This window comes from Pogona vitticeps, chromosome 9, assembly GCF_051106095.1.
Source record: "Pogona vitticeps strain Pit_001003342236 chromosome 9, PviZW2.1, whole genome shotgun sequence".
Lineage (NCBI taxonomy): Eukaryota > Metazoa > Chordata > Lepidosauria > Squamata > Agamidae > Pogona > Pogona vitticeps.
Window position 1 is genome coordinate 16914147 of NC_135791.1, and position 19745 is coordinate 16933891.

At 44.6% G+C, this 19745-nt stretch overlaps 1 protein-coding gene across 1 annotated transcript in view; it reads right to left on the minus strand.

Annotated features, from left to right (window-relative positions):
- LOC110089901 (synaptophysin-like protein 1) overlaps positions 1-17616 on the minus strand; it is a 28062-nt gene extending 10446 nt beyond the window's left edge. The window contains exons 1-3 of the mRNA XM_072980175.2: positions 17421-17616; positions 5627-5745; positions 3472-3679 (exon numbers count right to left, since the gene is read on the minus strand). Of these exons, the coding sequence (XP_072836276.1) occupies positions 3472-3679; positions 5627-5745; positions 17421-17489 (396 nt within the window). The 5' untranslated portion in view covers positions 17490-17616. The remainder of the gene's footprint in view (positions 1-3471; positions 3680-5626; positions 5746-17420) is intronic.
- Between the last annotated feature and the right edge of the window lie 2129 nt (positions 17617-19745).

Consider the following 19745-nt stretch of genomic DNA (forward strand, 5'->3'; position numbering starts at 1 on the left):
AAAGGCCTCCCACTTGACACACTGGGAGGATACGCTTTTTGCCTAAAAATAACATTCAATGAGTGAGAAACATATTCTTATTTCACCACAAAAGGATCTGCCCTCCCTGCTACCCAGTGGCATTCAGCTACAGTGGTGCCCCGCTTGACGATTACGCCGGTAGACGACGAAATCGCTTAATGATGATGTTTTTGCGATTGCTATTGCGATCGCAAAATGATGTTCAATGGGGGAAATCTGCTTCATGACGATCGGTTCCCTGCTTCGGGAACTGATTTTTCGCGTCACGACGATCTTTACAGCTGATCGTCAGGTTTTCAAAATGGCCGCCCCGTTTTCAGTACCTATTTCCGGAAGACAGCGATCGAAAATGAGGTACAGTGGTGCCCCGCATAGCGAGGTTAATCCGTTCCAGATTAACCGTCGCTATGGGGAAACATCGCTATACGGAAAGTAAAAACCCATTGGAATGCATTAAGCTTAGTTTAATGCGTTCCAATGGGGCCCAAACTCACCGTTCAGCGAAGTTTCTCTATAGCGCCGCCACTTTCGCGCCCTCAGTAAGCGAGGGCAGGGCACGAAAACGCTGCGCGCGGCCATTTTGGGCGTCCGGCGGCCATTTTGGAACCGCCAATCAGCTGTTTTAAAAATCGCTATGCGAAAATCGGTAAGCGAAACGCTTACCGATCGTTGCCAAGCGATTTTTGTCCATTGGAAACATTGGTATGTGATCGCATTAGCGATCGCAAAATCCGCATCACTATGCGGATTCATCATTAAACAGTGCGCTCGTTATGCGAGGCACCACTGTATTTCGCCCACTGGAACGCATTGAACCAGTTTTCAATGCATTTCAATGGGTTTTTTCTTTCGCTTGACGACAATAACGCTTAACAGCGATTTTAACGGAACAGATTAACGTCGTCAGGCGGGGCACCACTGTATATGCTTCTTCACTACAATTATTTCTATCCTAATGTTGCACCATAAAAGCAACAACACTCATGGCTGCTTGCCTGTTAAACAAACCGAAACATCATTTTAAAATACTAAAAGCCGAAGTTTACCAAACAGAAACTGGTAGGGTTGGCATTGACATTGCTTCATTGTGCTGTTTGAGGCAACACCTATTTAAGACTGACCACATTATTTTAGCACGTAAGCCCCAACATTTGAAAAACAACAACTCTACAACCCCATCTTCTTCTGGTTTACACTAACAACACAAGAATGGGAAATTAAAAATCCAGCCATTCCTGACACTTAAGATCTATAACCTGAAGCAGCCATTTGACTCTACCAAATGACAGGGCTGGCCTTGGAAATGTGTTGGAATAGATGTAGCAACCTTTGCAAAAGGATGCCAAATGTCAAATGACAAAGGGAGGAATGGCCCAAATAATTCAGAATTTCATAGCCCTTTGGGTAAGGTGTCGGTGATCTGAGGGCATCCTGCATTGGTAACCAGAATACAACTAGATATTTATTTATTTTATTAGATTTATACCCCGCCCATCTAGACCAATGGTCTACTCTGAGCAGCAATACACAGAAAGATACTGTACACAGAAAGAGTGACACACTTACCAGTGTTCCTGAGATTCCAGCAGCAAGGAGAAGGAGAAAGAGCAACTGTATCACCATTTAAAAAAAAACTTTGAGGGGGACCACACCATACCTCCCCAGAATTGGGGGTAACCACTCAAATACACTCAGAGGTCAAAGGGTTGGGGGTTGATGCTTTACATTCGGAAAATGCATATTTTTTTAAAAAAATGCATGAACTTGTAAATTTTAGATTATGTATTAACCACTTATATAAATAAGCAAATTTATTTCAATTTTTAAAAAAATCTCTCGGTCATTAACTTTCCAAAACTATACCTTTGCTCACAATACTCATTCACAGAAGAAGGAAATGGGATAAAATAATAACTGGCATGAGAATGTACTGTATTTAAACAGATGGGATTTATAAAAATAGAAATAACCCGATCCCCTCCAGATGTAATGGATTACAGATCCCATAATCCCCAGACAGCCGCAGCAGCTAGACAATGGGAGTTGTAGTTCAACACCTCAGGGAGGGCCTGCATCATGGAAGGCTGTTCTAGCACAGGGGTGAGGGATCCAGAGCTGTCCAGATGTTGCTGGATTTCAAATCCCAAACGTTCCTTGCCAGCACTGCAAGTGGTAAGACACGGGGGGGGGGGAGAGCTGTAATTCAGCAACATCTGGAGTGCCCCGTAATCCCCATTAGCGGACAACACAATCTGAGTGTTGGTTACTACAACACCCTGCTGTGTCAGTGTCTAATGGAGCAATCCTGATCAAGTGAGCCCTAACTTCCTTATTTGTTGCACAAGAAGACTGCCGTCTCCTTCGCGGGGCTACTGCAAAGAAAAATCAAGCTGAAAAGCAGTTCAAAGCACTTGACAAGACATTGCAAATACCCTGTTGGCAGGTATACAGGAAAAGTTCTGAAATTATACAGGAAGAACTGCTGGATAGCAATTTAGACATCTGGCGGTGGAGCTAGAGCTTGGGGGTTCGATTCCACATTGTGCCTCCTGCACAGAGGCTGGACTCAGCGATCCATAAGGCCTCTTCTATCGCTGCATTTCTAAGATGATTATTCTTAAAGAATATGCAGAATTCTTACCACCTTAGGATAGTTCCATGAATGTTGAATTTGGCTATTGCATGTTAATACCCAGTCAAAATGTTTCTGATTTACGGCGATCCTATGAATTAACGACCTCCCAAAAGTTCCATCTATAATAAACCTAGCTCAAAGCATCTGAATTCAAGGCTGTGTCTTTATTTATATGCTAAACATGAATCTGAATTTGAATGTGATTAAGAAGAAATGGTGATCACTCTTATAGTGATTTAAAAATATGCTTTGGAAAAAGACAGTAATTTTACAGCTATACCAGGTTGATTATTTCTTTCTTTTAAGAAGCACAGATCAGTTGTCCACAAAGAACTTTATTTATTCACTAAGAGAACTACTTACTTATAAGAAAAAGATCATACATTATAACATTAAAACACAATGAAATAAATTGCAGCATTGAGAGCTAAATTGAATTTAAAGCAATGCTAAAACCAACCATTAAAAATTACCTCACCCCATCAACCCCTTGTTAATCTGAAAATAATATAATCTTAAAACTGCTGAGCAAGAAGGGGCCCTATGGATTATCAAGTCCAACCCCTGTCAAGAAGGCCCAGAGGGGAATCAAACTCCCAACTTCTGCCTCCACAGCCAGACAGCTAAACCACTTAGCTAAAAAGTCTGTTCCCGGAAGCCAGTCAATTGTCAGAAGATCTGATGGTGAAAAAGGTCTTAGCCTGCTGCAACTGCACCTTTCTGGCTTCAATATTCAAGATAAATGGATAAAAAATGCATCTATTTTTTCCAAATGAAGAAAAAGAAAGGGGAGAACAAAGAAGTTGTCCACTTACAATCATGGGGAGTTTCCCAGCACCCCGATATAACTGCAGATACCCCAAGTATAGCACCAAGGCAGCCATGCAGTACAGAAACACCAAGACAGCAAAGGTGACGAAGAACTGGGCAGAGGAGGAGAAGTCGCCCACCAGGAAGACTGGCTTTTCCCAGGTGGAGTTGCATGTCTTTGCGTCCACAGGGCCGAGGGTCACCTTATTCAACCTTAAGTTCAGGACAGCAAACAGGAGGATTTTAGAACTCTTCTATTTTTAAGATTCTCCATGAACAGGAAATATTATAAAACTAATACCAAGGGTTCAAGTTCAACTGTGCTGAAGGATCCCATGTCTGGGGACCAAAACTAGGCAACACATGAGACAGGCATCATTATATCTTATAGAACCTCTACCTTACTATTAAAAATACAAGACAGGGGTGGAACTAACCCTTTATTTCTCACTTCATTTTCCTGATATCAATCCTCTGCCTCAACAGCTATTAGCATTATCCATGTCATCCCTCGGAGACCATTTTTCATAGAAATTTAGAGACAGGAAATCAGTTAAGCCCAGAGAAGTTTGCATTCTTTTAAAGCATGTTTCTAGGCATTGTGACTACTGCAGGATTCAAAACACATGAGCAGTATAAAGCAGATGCACAGGAGATGAAGGAAGGCTCAAGGGACGTCAGGCTTCCCTCTTTAAATGTCGTTACCGGCCTCTTTCCCATTAATTTGCCCTCTCTCCCACCTTTACACGCTTATTCCCCACCTCCATGCCATTTAATTTCTGGCATTTTTCTTCTTTTGTTTTTAGCCACCCTTGTCAAGACTGCAACATTCAGGCATCTCCTCGTTAACAGAGTTTAATGGGAGCACTATTGCTGCTTTAAAGTACCTTTGACTTGACAAGCAATGAAACAATGTCTTCAATAAAGACAGGCCTTGATTGCAAGTACAGTCGTGCCCCGCTTAACGATTGCCCGCATTATGACAAATCTGCTTTACAACGATGTTTTAAATGGGGTTTTTTCGCTTTGCGAAGATCGGTTCCCTGCTTCGGGAACAGATTCTTTGCATTACGACGATCAAAACAGCTGACTGTCGGGTTTTCAAAATGGCTGCCAGGAGCTCAAAATGGCTCTCCGCTGTGCTTAGGGATGGATTCCTCGCTATACAAGCACCGAAAATGGCCGCCATATGAAGGATCTTCGCTGGACCGTGAGTTTTTAGCCCACTGGAGCGCATTAACCGGGTTTTAATGCGTTTCAATGGGTTTTTTATTTTCGCTTTACGACGTTTTCGCTCTACAGCGATTTTGCTGGAACGACTTAACATCGTTAAGCGAGGCACCACTGTATACAATAAAAATGACACAGAATACTGACAGAGGACAACGTCTCTGATGTCAAAGACAAGTGTGATGCTTATGCCGTGGCCCCTGCTTGTTTCACCAAACCCAGAGCTCATGAAAGTATCCCAACACGCCTCTTGATACGCTGCCACCAGTTGATCTCTTTATCAACTTGTATTTCTTATGAAAGACTAAGGTCCATTCAGTACTGACTTTTTAACAGAAACAAGTTTATTGATTACACATGGTTTCAGGAATAATTCTTAAGCACATTCTTAAAGTTTCATAAAGCTTCAATCTTTTTCTTTAATCTCTTCTATATTAATTAACCCAGGTCATACTCTGACTAATCACTACCTAATCACTCCTTAAATACCCTCTTCCTCAAAACCCCAAACTATCCTTGAGCTCTCTCTGACTCCGCCTCTTCTCTCCCAGGCTCCACCTCTTCAGCAGCCCCTTTGGCCCCGCCTCACAACCGTATTAACATATAACATGTGAATAATGCATAACTTAGGGTGAACGCCACAACAAGTTGTTCTCTTTGCCAGTATTCTATGTCATTTTTATAAAAACTGAGACACGGGGGGGGATTCTGGGATTTATAGTTGTGTTTTTTTAAAGGAATTTTGGACCAGGAACTTTTTGCCTCAGACCCCTCCCTTTAAACTGGAAACAGCCGTGTCTGCCTACATTTGGCACTGTAGGTTTACAGAAAACACTCTGAAGGATGAAGTACTTTCCTATGGAAACCGTTTAGAAGTGCCACTCTGGGAAAAAGAGTTCCAGTCTCCCTCAGAGGGATAAAAGCTCTTACCTGAAAGGGTAGGCAAAATTAGTCTCCAGAGTTAAATCTGTGCCATTAGGACAAGCGAAGGAAAGGGCTGTTTTTCCACTGTAACCTCCACAGGTAGCAAAAGCAAAGATGGAGAAAATCTGTACAGGACACAAGACCAATAAAGTTAGTTTTTCAGGTACAGTATATAGGCAAACATAGGAAGGAATAAATATTTCATGGGCCCTTTTTAGGTCTCATCCGTATGAGATCCTGCTGGTGCTTTGTCAAAGTTATCAGCTGCTGGTGAAATCAAAATTGTGGATCTTATGCAAGGATGTTTGCATAATTATTCCTTGAGACACCACAAGTCTGTGGAAATTATGGAGGTTTAAGAACCTTTAGGAAGCAGTGAAGGAAGGAACTGTTTGCGCCACAAGCATAAGAAGGACATGAATCTTCGAGAAGCAGAGCCTAAAAACACTACTTTTTGGACAATAAACTCTAGAATCTGACATCTGACATGGCTCCTGACTATTACACCTTTTGCCTAACAGTGCAACAAGATTTCAGCGAGCATTTCCAAGCTTTGTTAAAAGGTGACTGTTTTTTTATCATCCTGTTGAGTTTCAGGATAGGGAAGCTAGGCGGCAAAAATGACTTGCCTAGATCAAGGTATCCCCTCTGCTGTGAGTGGGAAGGTGTGCCCTTCCCTGAATGCTACACCTCAAAGAACCACACCCAGCTGGACTCAAGGGTGTCAAGGGACAGGATATGAAGACATCTCTGTGTTGTTGTTTTTTTGCTATATGCTATCATGCTGCATCCCATCTATACAGTGGTGCCTTGCTTAATGGGCGCCCCGTTTAACGACGAATCCACATAGTGATTACGTTTTTGCGATCGTTTTTGCAATCGCATTGCGATGTTTTTAATGGGAAAATATCGCTTTGCGATGATCGGTAAGCTGTTTTGCTTACCGATTTTCGCATAGCGATGATTTCCCAACAGCTGATCGGCGGTTCCAAAATGGCCGCCGGGTTAAAAAATGGCCGCCCGCTGTGATTTTCACTTAAAGGTGATTTTTTTGCCCATAGGAACACATTAAACAGGTTTTAATTCATTCCTACGGGCTTTTTTTCGCATAGCGACGAATCTGCATAGCGACGATTTTTGCTGCATGGATTATCGTCGCTATACGGGGCACCACTGTACAGTAAACCTCCCAAGGCAACTGTGGCTTTCTGTCTTCCTCAGGACTCAAACAGAAGTTCCTTCAGGCTGAGGATACTCCAAAAACACAATGACCCGTTAAGGTCCCTCCTTGAAATGCTCCACGTTTCCCATGCTCCATGGGAATGGAACACTGGGAAAGGCAGGCCAGTAATAGCCATAGTCTTAACATGTATGAAGCAAACCAGGCTCGGGGATACTAGGTTCAGAACACGTTTATTTTCAGGGTGCAAGGGCTACTTCATACATATTTGAGAGCAGGCTTAGGTATTAATACCTGAGCCTGAAGAAGAAAACAGATGAATTACCTAATGGAAGGGAGCGAAAACCTGAATTTTTCAGAAGACAAAAATGTTCTGGAAATCAGATAGCTACTGGAACAGTAAAATCCCACTTGGTTCTATTAACACATGATGTCACACAGGACAGGAGGCAAAGACTTACTGATGGCTACAAATCATTTTCATTCTGCCTTTTTTTGGTAGGAGATATCATTTATTTGTTTGTTTATTTATTTTATATCCCGCCTATCTAGTCATTCGACTACTCTGGGTGGCAAATATCACACAAAGTAAACAGTTAAAATAACATCATTGTCAAGAATAAAGTCATTCAAGGTGGACAAACAAGAAGATGGATCAAATAGTGTCCGGAGGGAAGGCCTGCCTGAATAGCCAGTTTTTAAATTGGCTTTTAAAAATAATATCTGGTATATGCCTATGCAGAGGCTTCTTTGGGGTCAGAGGTAGGGATGGGTCGGAAGCCCAAACCCGCCCCCCCCTTGCCCAAGTCGGTGGAGGGGAGGGCATTATTACTGAAACACAAACTAAATTTTGTTTCTACAGCTCTTTTCTGAAACAAATAAAAGAGGTTTCCCACTTTGAGATCTTACACAAGTCCTGCACATCTGCTCCTGCCACCTCCCCTTCACCTTGCATAACAAAATCCAAACCCTGCAAGGAAAGGCAAGCTGTTGACAACATTTAAGGCAAGCAAAATGAGAAAGTATTATGTGATACTGAATGTACACACACATATAAATTTCATCATAGAATCCTTTTCTCTGGTGCATATTTTGAAGTTAGAAAATGTGTCTAAGAATAGTTACAGAACAACAATGCATTGAATTAATTAGACCAAATACAATAGACCTGCCTTGTGACACCCTTGGGAGTGTTTTTGGTCTCACTTACAATACATCTGGGTCAGAAAACCTGTCACACTCAAAATAGGGTTGGTCTCCAATTCTTTTCAGCCCCAGTCCTGTTCAAGGGCAAGAAATAAATGAAATTTGTAGTTTAGCAATTCAGCAATTTAGATTTCTTACTCCTGCTTTACACGATCCATGTACTAAGATGAAAAAGAAACAGAGACATCCTTCTGTGGCTTTGTTAATTTCTTTGTACGTATCTCTATGAGCCTCCTTCTAAACAAAAGCCTGCACAAGTATTATACAATGCAAGCTGTATCATTGGAAACACAGAAACAATCTGTTTGCAAAACAGTACTGGGACAATTCCGACAACATGCTAAGCCAAAGATCTGCAGAAATCCAAAAGATCAGAAGATTAGGATCTGACAAAATGAGCAAGAGAGAAGCAACCCAGAAAGAGACTCGTAGAATAATGAAGTTGGAAGAGGCTTATAAGACCATAAAGTCCAACCCCCTGCTTAATGCAGGAATACGGGGGGGGGGGGGGGGGAGTATATCTGCCAGGTGGTTGTCTAAGTTTCTCTTAAATGCCTCCAGTGCTAGAGCACTCACAACTAGAGTTATATTCACATAGGTGGATATAACAAGGGTTCACTCATACTTCCTCTGCTGCCGCGGGCCCCGCACTCCCTTCCTGTTGCTCTGGAGCTCACAGTTGACTAGCCACTCCTGAGCCTCCCTGCCAGGTCAAAGAGTGGTTCAGTCCTGGGTCCAGGGCTCTTCAACATTTTTATTAACAGCCTGGATCAGGGAGTTCAGGGAATGCTAATCAAATCTGCGGATGACACAAAATTGGGTGGAATAGCGAATACCCTGGAATACAGAAACAACATTCAAAATGAGATAGTTGAGCCTCGTGGCGCAGTGGTTAAAACGCTGTACTGCTGCTAAAAACTGTGCTCACGACCTGGGGTTCAGGTAGCCAGCTCAAGGTCGACTCAGCCTTCCATCCTTCCGAAGTCGGTAAAACGAGTACCCAGTTTGCGGGGGGGGGGGCAATGTGTAGCCTGTATAATTAAAAAATTGTAAACTGCCCGGAGAGTGCTTGTAGCGCTATGGGGCGGTATATAAGTCCAATAAATAAATAAATAAATAAATAAATAAATAAATAAATAAATAAATAAATAAATAAATAAATAAATAAATAAATAAATAGTGCTAAGTACTGGGATGAAAAACAACAGAATGAAATTCAACACGGATAAGTGCAAAGTATTGTACCTCAGAAAAAGGAAAAAATGCACAGTTACCAGATGGGGGATACCTGGCTCAGCAAAACTACGAGCGAGAAGGATCTTGGAATTGCCATAGATCACAAGCTGAATATGAGCCAACAGTGTGATGTGGCTACAAAAAAGGCAAATGCTCTTTTAGGCTGCATTAATAGAAGTACAGTATACAGTTTCCAAATCCCACAAGGTACTAGTCCCTCTCTATTCAGCACTGGTTAGGCATCACCTTGAGTATTGTGTCCGGTTCTGGACACATTTCAAGAAGGATGCTGACAAACTGGAACACGTTCAGAGGATGGCGACAAGGCTGGAAATCATGCCCTATGAAAAAAGACTGAAAGAATTGGGCATGTTTAGCCTTGAGAAAAGAAGGCTAAGAGGAGATATGATAGCACTTTTCAAATATATGAAAGGCTGTCATTCAGAGGAGGGGCAAGATCTGTTCTTGATCCTTCCAGAGTGCAGGAATTGCAACTATGGGCTCATGTTACAGGAAGCCAGATTTTGACTGAATGTCGGGAAAAACTTCCTAACAGTATGGCAATGGAACCAATTACCTTGGGAGGTGGTGAGTGCTCCAACTCTGGAAGCATTCACGAAAAATTTACACAACCATCTGACAGATATCCTTTGATTTACTGTATATTCCTGCAGTGAGCAAGGGGTTGGACTTGATGGCCTCATAGGGCCCTTCCAACTTCACTGTTTTATGATTCTATGAAGCCTGGGAGTGGACAGCTCTTTAAATCAAGGAACTGTTTGAAAAGGTGGCTGTCCTCTCTAATGAAAAGACCTGCATCCACACTACACAACTGGGCCAATTCAAGTCCTCTGTTTTGCATTCTGGAAACTCCATATAGAATTTTGAGCAGGTCCACTTTAATTTTTGGAAGAAGAAAATGATTGAAAAGTCAAATAAATAAATAAATCACAAAGAACTGGGGTGCTTATCCATGAATGATCTGCTGGGGGCACCTGAGCTGTGACGGAGACCCTTGCAATCATCTTACTCAACATGCATTTCCTACACTGGAGAGAACTACTTTTATCTAATAATCTCCAGGCTCCTCTGGTTCCGCTGTCTTGGCCACCTCCTGCTTCTGACTAAACATCTACTTCACCAGGCAGCGCAGACCTCAAAGTGGCTCCTTGTCGCAAACAAGAGTCACTCAGGGCTGGGAGGTGGGGGGAAGACACTCTAAATGCCTGGATTTCAGAGGAACACATGTCCAATGTCTCAGAAGTCCTACACTGCTTTATTTTAGATGCTTCCGTGTCCATAAGTGCTCCTGGCTATAGTTTTTTCCAGACATGTTGAGTACAAAAGCTACTTTGCTGAAGAAAGGAAATAATCATTGCTAATTCCTTAGGCGTGTTACGTCTCCATGTACATTTCATAGTGGTTAGTGCCAACTCCATTTCTGAAGCTCATACTTTATAGAACATTTCCTTATCTGCTCTCCACCATCAAAAACTTTTTTTAAAAAAAAGGAAAAGGGGAAAAAAAGGGAAAAGCAGCCTTGGGCCTTTTCTTTCCCTAGGCCTTGACATATTCTTTGGAAGAATTAAGGGTTGAGAATCACAAAATTGGCACCCCCTTCTATGTGAAACTAGTGCAAATGACAGAAACAGAGGGAGCTGATTTAAGTGAGATCATGAATGTATACAGTCAAGGAGCATAAACTCAGACATGAGTTCCTAGTCCAACCTGTTTCTATTTATTCCATGTTTTTCTTAATAATTCTTGTTTGCTTCACAGAAATGATAAGCAATCTTCGCACACCCCTGGGAGAACTATGTTATGAGTTTGTATTTAAATTTTCCAGGCACTTAAATATCTTTGTAGGCTCCTATTCTCCACCCTAAACAAGTGTTCTGAACAGGAAAAACAAGGATTTGGAATAACAAGGCTGCTGACATTCCTCCAAAGACCAGGGATGGGAAAACAAGCTGGGGAGGGGCAGTGAAACGTGTCTATGTGCATAGGTAGAGAGAATAAAAATATTGTATTATTTTTTTCTTCCTTTCTGATCAAAGAATCCCTAGGTTTCACACAAAAGAAGCTTTATCTTGAAAACACAGTTTCTCCTATTCGGAGTCATCGTCAGTTTATTTATCTCTTTTACAACAGGGAGCCATGAGAATTCTGGGACCAAACAAGGGTGAGGAAAGTTGGCCGTGTTGGGATGCTAGTACATTCCTTGGTGTAAAAAATAAAAGGCCTTGCAAAGCCTAAAATAGACCGTGAAGGCAGAAGTCTTTTTAAAAGACAAATTATGCAGCCCTGGCTGCTGCTTAGGTTAAGGCATGCTATGGTCTAGACAGCTCAGTGGCTCAGGTATATGGCTGCAGAGCCAAAGGTCATGAGTTTGATTCCCCACTGGGCCTCCTATGAGCAGAGTCAGCCTCTGTAGCTTTGGGCAAGCTGCACCATCCCAGGGTACCCCCAGAAGAAAGGAATTGTAAACCACTTCTGTGTATTTTCTACCTGAAAAACACGGAAAGGGTCACCGTAAGATAGAACTGAACTGACATCACATGATGATGATGATGATGATGATGATGATGATGATGATGATGATGATGATGATGATGATGATGATGATGATGCTTAGAGGACTATAGAAAAAGAGAGGTCCAGGAATTCTTGGACAGCAACCTCCCCAGAAGGGTAAAGCCAGCACACAACCCAATGGCCGGGGCTTAAGAAAATATAATATAGCGGCATCTGGAACTACGTCTATAGCACATTTTGGAACTACGTCTCTAGGAGGAACTCTCTGCAAGTCTGGAGCAATCTATTCAGGTGGATGGGTTTGTGCCAAGGTGCGGGGGGGGGGACAGAAATGGCTTTGAGACAAAAGTTGCTTAGAAGGCCAAGACTCTTTGTGAGACAAGTGCCAACCATCCCACAAACAATTTCTGACTTCTAGCCAGCAGAAAAATTCTTCAAAAGTCACACAGTGCTCATCTTTAACAAGAGACAATGGAACCCTTGGTTTCTTGCCACAAATCACTCCATAAAAACTCCAAATACAACATGTGTCATCAAATTAAAGTTTGTAATAGGGAACAACTGCACACAGCAACATCTCCAGGCCAATTGCCTACAATGATCTGGCAGGGTCTGGACTCCAGAGATCTATTAGTTTTTAAAATATAATTTTATTTTTTAACCAGATCCACTACCGATATTAAATGTGTGCCCCTTTTTCAGTGAATTCCAGGTAGAGAATACTTGGATGTGGTTTGCCATTCCCTTCTTCTTCTGAAGGAGCCCTTGGGCTGTACAGCTTGCCCAAGGCTACATATGCTAGCACTTCTCTTCGGGAGCCACAGTGTGTGTGTGTTCTGTGTCATCAAGTCAGAAGTGATTTATATCGACCCTAATAAGGCTTTCAACGTAAGTGAGATGTTTAAGGAATGGTTTTACCAGTCCCACTCCCCCAGTCAGTTTCCATGGCTGAGTGGAGGATTCAAATCCTATTTTCCAGAGTCCTAGTGTGATATTCTCTATCCACGACTACACCACACTGGGAATTCAGCCAGCTTTAGGTAAAGGTAAAGGTTCCCCTTGACAATTTTTGTCCAGTCGTGTCCGACTCTAGGGGGCAGTGCTCATCCCCGTTTCCAAGCCACAGAGCCAGCGTTTTGTCCGAAGACATTCTTCCGTGGTCACATGGCCAGTGCGACTTAGACATGGAACGCCGTTACCTTCCCACCGAGGTGGTCCCTATTTACTTGTATTTGCATGCTTTTGAACCGCTAGGTTGGCGGGAGCTGGGACAAGCAACGGGCGCTCACTCCGTCGCGTGGATTCGATCTTACGACTGCTGGTCTTCTGACCCTGCAGCACAGACTTCTGCGGTTTAGCCCGCAGCACCACCACGTCCCTCAGCCAGCTTTACCCATCTTTTAATCGGCAACACGGAGTAGTGAGTTGTAGTTCCTTCTTTATTTAAAACAATGCCCTCCTTCTAAGAACTTATGAGATCAACCCACCAAAAAAACTCTCACAATACAAAACCGCCTGACGCTGTCCTCTCTCAGGGTTGCTTCTTAAAGCAGGTAATGTATATCATGCATTTCCATGCAAAATGAAATCTGCAACTGAACCTCAAATGGAAACGAAAACAAAAACACTTTCCAGCCAAACTATGCATTTCACTTTCTGATAATCACTTGATTTCAAAAGAAGAGCTAATGAAAAAACACCCACTATCTCTAGGCTTACGTAACAGCTCACAGTCCATAAGGGCATTTGACTATGCTTGATATCCTTTATTATGCAATCCTATAACTGTCACCATTTATCAACACAGCCATACTATTCCTGCATCCTAAGAGAATCCCTTTTTGGGATTAAAACTCCAAAAATCTAAAGCAGCCATATTGGTCTGGAAGCTGTAGTCCCCAAACCCACCTCTCTGGCAAACTCTGGCAAAGCTTTCCAATGCCTGTCCCGGAAGTGTCAAGACAATGCCTAGCGAATCTTAAGTGACATGAGTTTATCTCAGATACCCTGAAGATTATTCATCTATGTAATCCCCCCCGTCTTTTGATCATTTTTTAATTGCTGGAAATCACCACAAAGTTCTGTTTTAATGATTTATCTGTGCTCTTTACCTGTTGTACATCCACACATTCATACCTACAAAAATAATGTTTTAAATAAGGGGTCCCCAACCCCCAGGCCATGGCCTTGGAAGGACCACGCTGCCGAGCCAGGTTTTTGAGGGCTGAAGGAACGCGTGCACACGCCCTCCCACGCACACGCCCTCCTGCCCGCACTCAAGATGCACACACCCCGCCCGTCCGCTGCGTGCACGCACACACAGATGGATGCCCGCCGCCACCACCCCGGTCCTTGGGAGAATGATCTTCAACTAAACTGGTCCCTGGTGTCAAAAAGGTTGGGACCCACTGTTTTAAATCACACGAGGTAGAGCACTGCAGCTACAGGCCACTCCGCCTGGGGAAGGCAGGAACAAAAATGAAAGTGCTGTCATGTTAAAAAAACATTTTATCATTAGTTCCCAAACCTGGGTCCCCATAAGTGGTTGCATTTCAACTCCCATCACTGCAGCCACTGTTGACTGTGGCAGATGGGAGTGAGAATCCCACAACCACTAGAAGGCTACCATTATCCTAATCCCCAGAATCCTGGTAAGTCTAGGACACAGCATTCTAGCCAACATCCATGAGCTGGTACAGTATTTAATTTTTACACCAGGAAGCATTCAGTGTGTTGTGCATGACAGAATATAGCCGAGGCAATTTAACAATGCATTATGCATCTAAATGTATAGGTGGTTTCCTAGAATTGTCACCAAAAGGTGACTGCCCCATCCCAACAAGAGTACCTTTGCATCCAGAACATAGCATACCTAAATCTAAGCACCAGCATTTACAGGGCACGATCACTGCTAGTGGATTTAGAGAGTTAGCCAAGCTACAGACAAGCTTCAGACCCCCTCAACCCTCTTCTGTATTTTTATGCATTTTTATCTAGATGAAACCATGGATAAGATTCATTGGGTTCCATTCCGCCACCACAGAAGCACCTCTAGTCAAGAATAACCTTCCTCAACATGCACTGTTCTCTAACCAAGACCGAACTGCCCTTGTCATCTGTGGTCCACTGGCAGTCTCCACTCCAGGAAGTCTACATCTTGTTATCTCACTCCAGTTCATTACCTTTCAGCACACAAGTTAGTTGGCAGTTACTATCCTTTTACACAGTTCAGAAATCTTACTTTTTGGACTACAACTCCCAGAATTCTCTAGCCTGCCACCCTGATCATGATTCTAAGCATTGCTATTGAAAAACAACACTTGTGAGCTGTGCTTTTTTAGGCAATAAGTGTGGAATGGTGGTAGTAACTTTTGCTGGGGGATGTACATGAGCTTAGGGACGTGGTGGTGGTGCAGGTTAAACCGCAGAAGCCTTTGTGCTGTAAGGTCAGAAGACCAGCAGTGGTAAGATTGAATACACGTGACGGAGTGAGCTCCCATCGCTTGTCCCAGCTCCTGCCAACCTAGCCATTCGAAAGCATGTAAAAATGCAAGTAGCTAAATAGATACCAACTTGGTGGGAAGATCACAGTGTTCTGTGTCCAGTCATGCTGGCCACGTGACCACAGAAACTGTCTTTGGACAAACGCTAGCTCTATGGCTTGGAGACTGGAATGAGCACCGCCCCCTAGAGTCGGACACGACTGGACTAAATGTCAATGGGAAATTTTACCTTTACCTATACTGTACAGTGGTGCCCCGCATAGCGATGATAATCCGTGCAGCAAAAATTGCTGCAAAGCAATTTTGTCAAATAAAAAGCCCATAGGAATGCATTAAAACCCGTTTAATGCGTTTCTATGGGCAAAAAACTCACCTTTAAGCGAAAATCCTCCATACCGCTGCCATTTTCGCTGCCCGATAAGCGAGGAATCGGTGCGAAAACACAGCGGGCAGCCATTTTTTAACCCGGTGGCCATTTTGGAACCACCGATCAGCTGCTGGAAAATCATCGCTATGAGAAAATCAGTAAGCGAAACAGCTTACAGATCACTGCAAAGCGATTTTTTTACCATTTAAAACATTGCAATGCGATTGCTTTTGTGATCGCAAAATCTTCATCGCTATGCAGATTTGTCATTAAACAGGGCGCCCGTTACACGAGGCACCACTGTACATGAGTTTTCACAGTAAAAGCAACCAACAGTATGGGGGCACATATAAGACTAGCACTGCAGCCCATTTCCACTGAATGCCTCTCAAGAAGCTGCAGTCTAACAAAGCTTATGTTAACTCATGTTGGGCACTGATGTTACGTTACTGCCTCAGGGCCCAAACTGCAAAGTGGCACAAGAAGCAGGCAAACAGATACACAGACATACTGTCCCTCTCTTTTGGATTTTCATGCATCTGAAATATCTGATATTTTTCAGCTTTGGGATGTATATACCCACTTGTAAGCACATACATACATAACCACCAATCTAATAATAATAATAATAATAATAATAATAATAATAATAATAATAATAATAATAATAATAATAATAATAATAATAATAATAGCAGCATGCTCTCAAGCTGACTCCAACTTAAGGTGACCGTTGCAAGTGTTTTCCAGGTAGAGAAATACACAGAAGTGGTTGACCCGTCCCTTCTTCTGGGGGTGCCCCGGGCAACAACACGCCCAAGGTGACACAGGCCGGCTCTTCTCCCAGGATTCGCACAGTGGCGACCCTGACTCCACCGCCAGAAACCTAAACCACTGAGCTCTCCAGCCAGCCACATAATTATTTCAGTAAGAAAGATTTATATACGATCTGAAGAGAAAACAGAGTATTTGCAGTGTGATTAAATAAGGACAGAATGGTAAACCACTTCTGACTACTTCCTACCTGGGACATTCTGAAAGGGGTCACTATAAGTGTGAACTGACTTGATGGCACATTGTGATTGTGACAATAATAAATGTAACAACCCTCTCCCTTCCCCCCCCCCCATGGCGGACACCCAGTCGGGAGCACATGGTTTGTTTGGAGACATAACCCTAAACATCCACACCCTGCTGCAGCTATGCGGAGGGGCGCACCCAAAATAGATCTGCCTAGTTGCGGGGGGGGGAAGGAGGAGGTGAGGAAGGGGCGCGGTCCCCCCCCATAAGAGGCAGCGAGGGCTCAAAGACGACAGGCCGAAGGGCCCCGCCTGCGCTCCTGTCCCGGCGGTGGCGGGGAGGGAGGAGGCCGTCCAGGAAGAGCGACCAGCCGAAGGGCGAAGGCAGCGCCTGGCGCTCAACGCTGCAAACGCCGATTTGGGGTGGCGATAGGGTGGCGGGGGGGGGGGGTTGTCATGAGCGAATCCAGACCCGGACGGGGGGGGGGGAACCAGCCCCGGAGGCAGCCGTCCGACGTCGGGCCCGCGGCGGGCTCCTCTTCCCCCGGCCCTCGGTGCAAAGGCTGGCCCAAACCCTGCTGCGCCCCCCCCTCGAACCTTAGTAGTCCAAGCCCGACCACTAACCCCGGGCTAGAGCGAACGTCGGGGAACGAGTCGACCCCCAGGTAAAAGCCACTAGGTCAATGGGTCTCCTCGCGACCCGCCGGCTCTCTCTCGCCGCCCCCGCCGCCGCCGCCCCCCTCCCGGGACTCACCCATTCCAGGATCTTGATGAAGCCCAGCGGCTCCTTGAGGGGCCCCAAATGGAGCTGCAGCGCCGGCATTTTCTGGCCAGAGGGAAAGAGGCGAGGAAGGCGTGGACGGCTCTCCTGGCACCGGGAAGGGAGGAAGGAAGGCAGGAAGGAAGGAAGGAGGAGGCGGAGCAGCAGCAGCAGCAGGAGCGGCGGCGGCGGGGCTGGCGGAAGGGGCCGCAGGACGGAGCGGCGGCGGCGGGGACGGCCTCCTCCTACCTGACTCACGCGCTCCGGGCTGGGGCTGCTCCCGCCCCGCCTTCGGACCGCCCCGCCGCTGCTGCTGCGAGGCCCGGGCCTGGCGCGTCCCCCTCGGCGTCCCTCCCTGGGGCTGGGGCTGGGGCGGCGCGGAGCTCTCCGGCTTCGGCAAGGCTGGGGACGGGACGGGACGCACCATTTTGTACTTTCTGGCCCCCACCGGACCCTCCTGCCCGCCCCGGCCCGACTTGTGGAGAGGTAGCCCTGCTAGCTGTGTTTCAGCACGTGTGACAATCAGATAAGCACCTTTTAAAATTTACTTATTCAACTTACATACCGTCGCATATCCTGCAAAGCACTCTTTGGGCGGTTCACAGCATAAACATACAAGCAATAAAGAATAATTGAGTGCAGTATACAATCAAACAATAAAATCAATTAATAAAAAACATTACACTAGCTAAGCTTATCTTTAGATAAACATTTTGAAGCGGCGGTGGATGTCACAGGTAACAAGTACTAATTGACCCCCAGTCAATCCCCGATGCCCTCTTTCTTCCTTCTATTTATCTATTTTATTAAGTTTATTTTTATGTAAAATTGTTTTATATACGTTCACTGTTCTATTTTATGCTGTTAGCTCCCGCCTAGAGTGGTCTTAACCGACCAGATAGGCGGGATATAAAATAAATAAATAAATAAATAAAAGTGACTCCATGGACCAGAGCCCGCCAGGCCCTCCTGCCTTCCACTGTCTCCCAGAGTTGGGTCAAATTCATGTTGGTCCCTTCGGATGACCCTGTCCAACCATCTCGGGGTTGGACAAGTACTAATACCAAGCAACTTTAAGCAGTTCTGTTTTGACTGACCTTCAAAACTGAGAGGGAAGGCCCCCCTGGCCAACCTCTGCTGGACCTTCACTCTAGAGGTGTGGGGCCATACCTGTCCACACCTGGTTCTTGATGCTCGCTCTTTTGGCCTCCTTTGGTGCTACCGGTTTTACCATCCTGTACTACAAAGAGCAGGGGAGCCAGGTTGCTGTTTTGCAGCAGAGGCATTGCAACAGTTATCAAGGTCCTGAACCATTTAGGGCTTTTATAGGTGACGAAACAGGAAGCCAGTGGAGACTTACCAAGACTGGAGATATACGTCCATATCTCTTAGTACCTGAGATCCATCTGGCTGCCACATTTTGGACTTGCTACAGTTTCCATACTGACTTCAAGTACAGCCCTGTGTAGAGAGTATTACAGTAGTCTGTTCTGGAAACTACCAAAGCACAAACCTCTGTTGTTAGGTATTCCTTCTTCAGGTAGGGGCGCAGTTGGGCAATCAACTGGCATTGATGAAAAGCACTCTTAGTTACAACAGATATTTGCACCTCTATGGAGAGAGCTGGATCCAAGGGTACACCCAAACTGCAAACCTGATCCTTTAGGGCAGTGGTCCCCAACCTTGGGCCTCCAGATGTTCTTGGACTTCAACTCCCAGAAATCCTGGCCAGCAGAGGTGGTGGTGAGGGCTTGTGGGAGCTGTAGTCCAAGAACATCTGGAGACCCAAGGTTGGGGACCACTGCTTTAGGGGGACTGTGACCCCTATCAAAACCAGGAAAATGTCCCTCTAACAGGTCTGACGATCCTTGCAACAGGTGGATCTCCATCTTATCTGGATTTCAGTTTATTGGCCCTTGTCAAGTCCTTTAAAGAGTATTCTTTCCATGCAAACTCTTGTGGCCTAAGGAAGTGGGTTGAAGTTCTGGAAAGCTCACGCTGGAAGAAATGTTTTAATATTTGTTGTTATACAACATCCAGTCACCTCTCTCGTATGGCGACCCTAAAAATGAGCAATCTCCAAAAGCTCCTGTCTTCAACAGCCCCCCTCTACCTACGAACAGTGCCTCGACATACGAACGGAAAACAACAGGTATGGATTAAATGGTTTTCAATGCATTCCTATGGAAAAGTTTGCCTCAACTTATGAACTTTTCGACGTACGATCGCCATTCTGATACGGATTAAGTTCGTAAGTCGAGCTACCACGGTACAAGAGTGTGGATGATCTTGGTCTTGATCTCCAGTGAGACACCATTA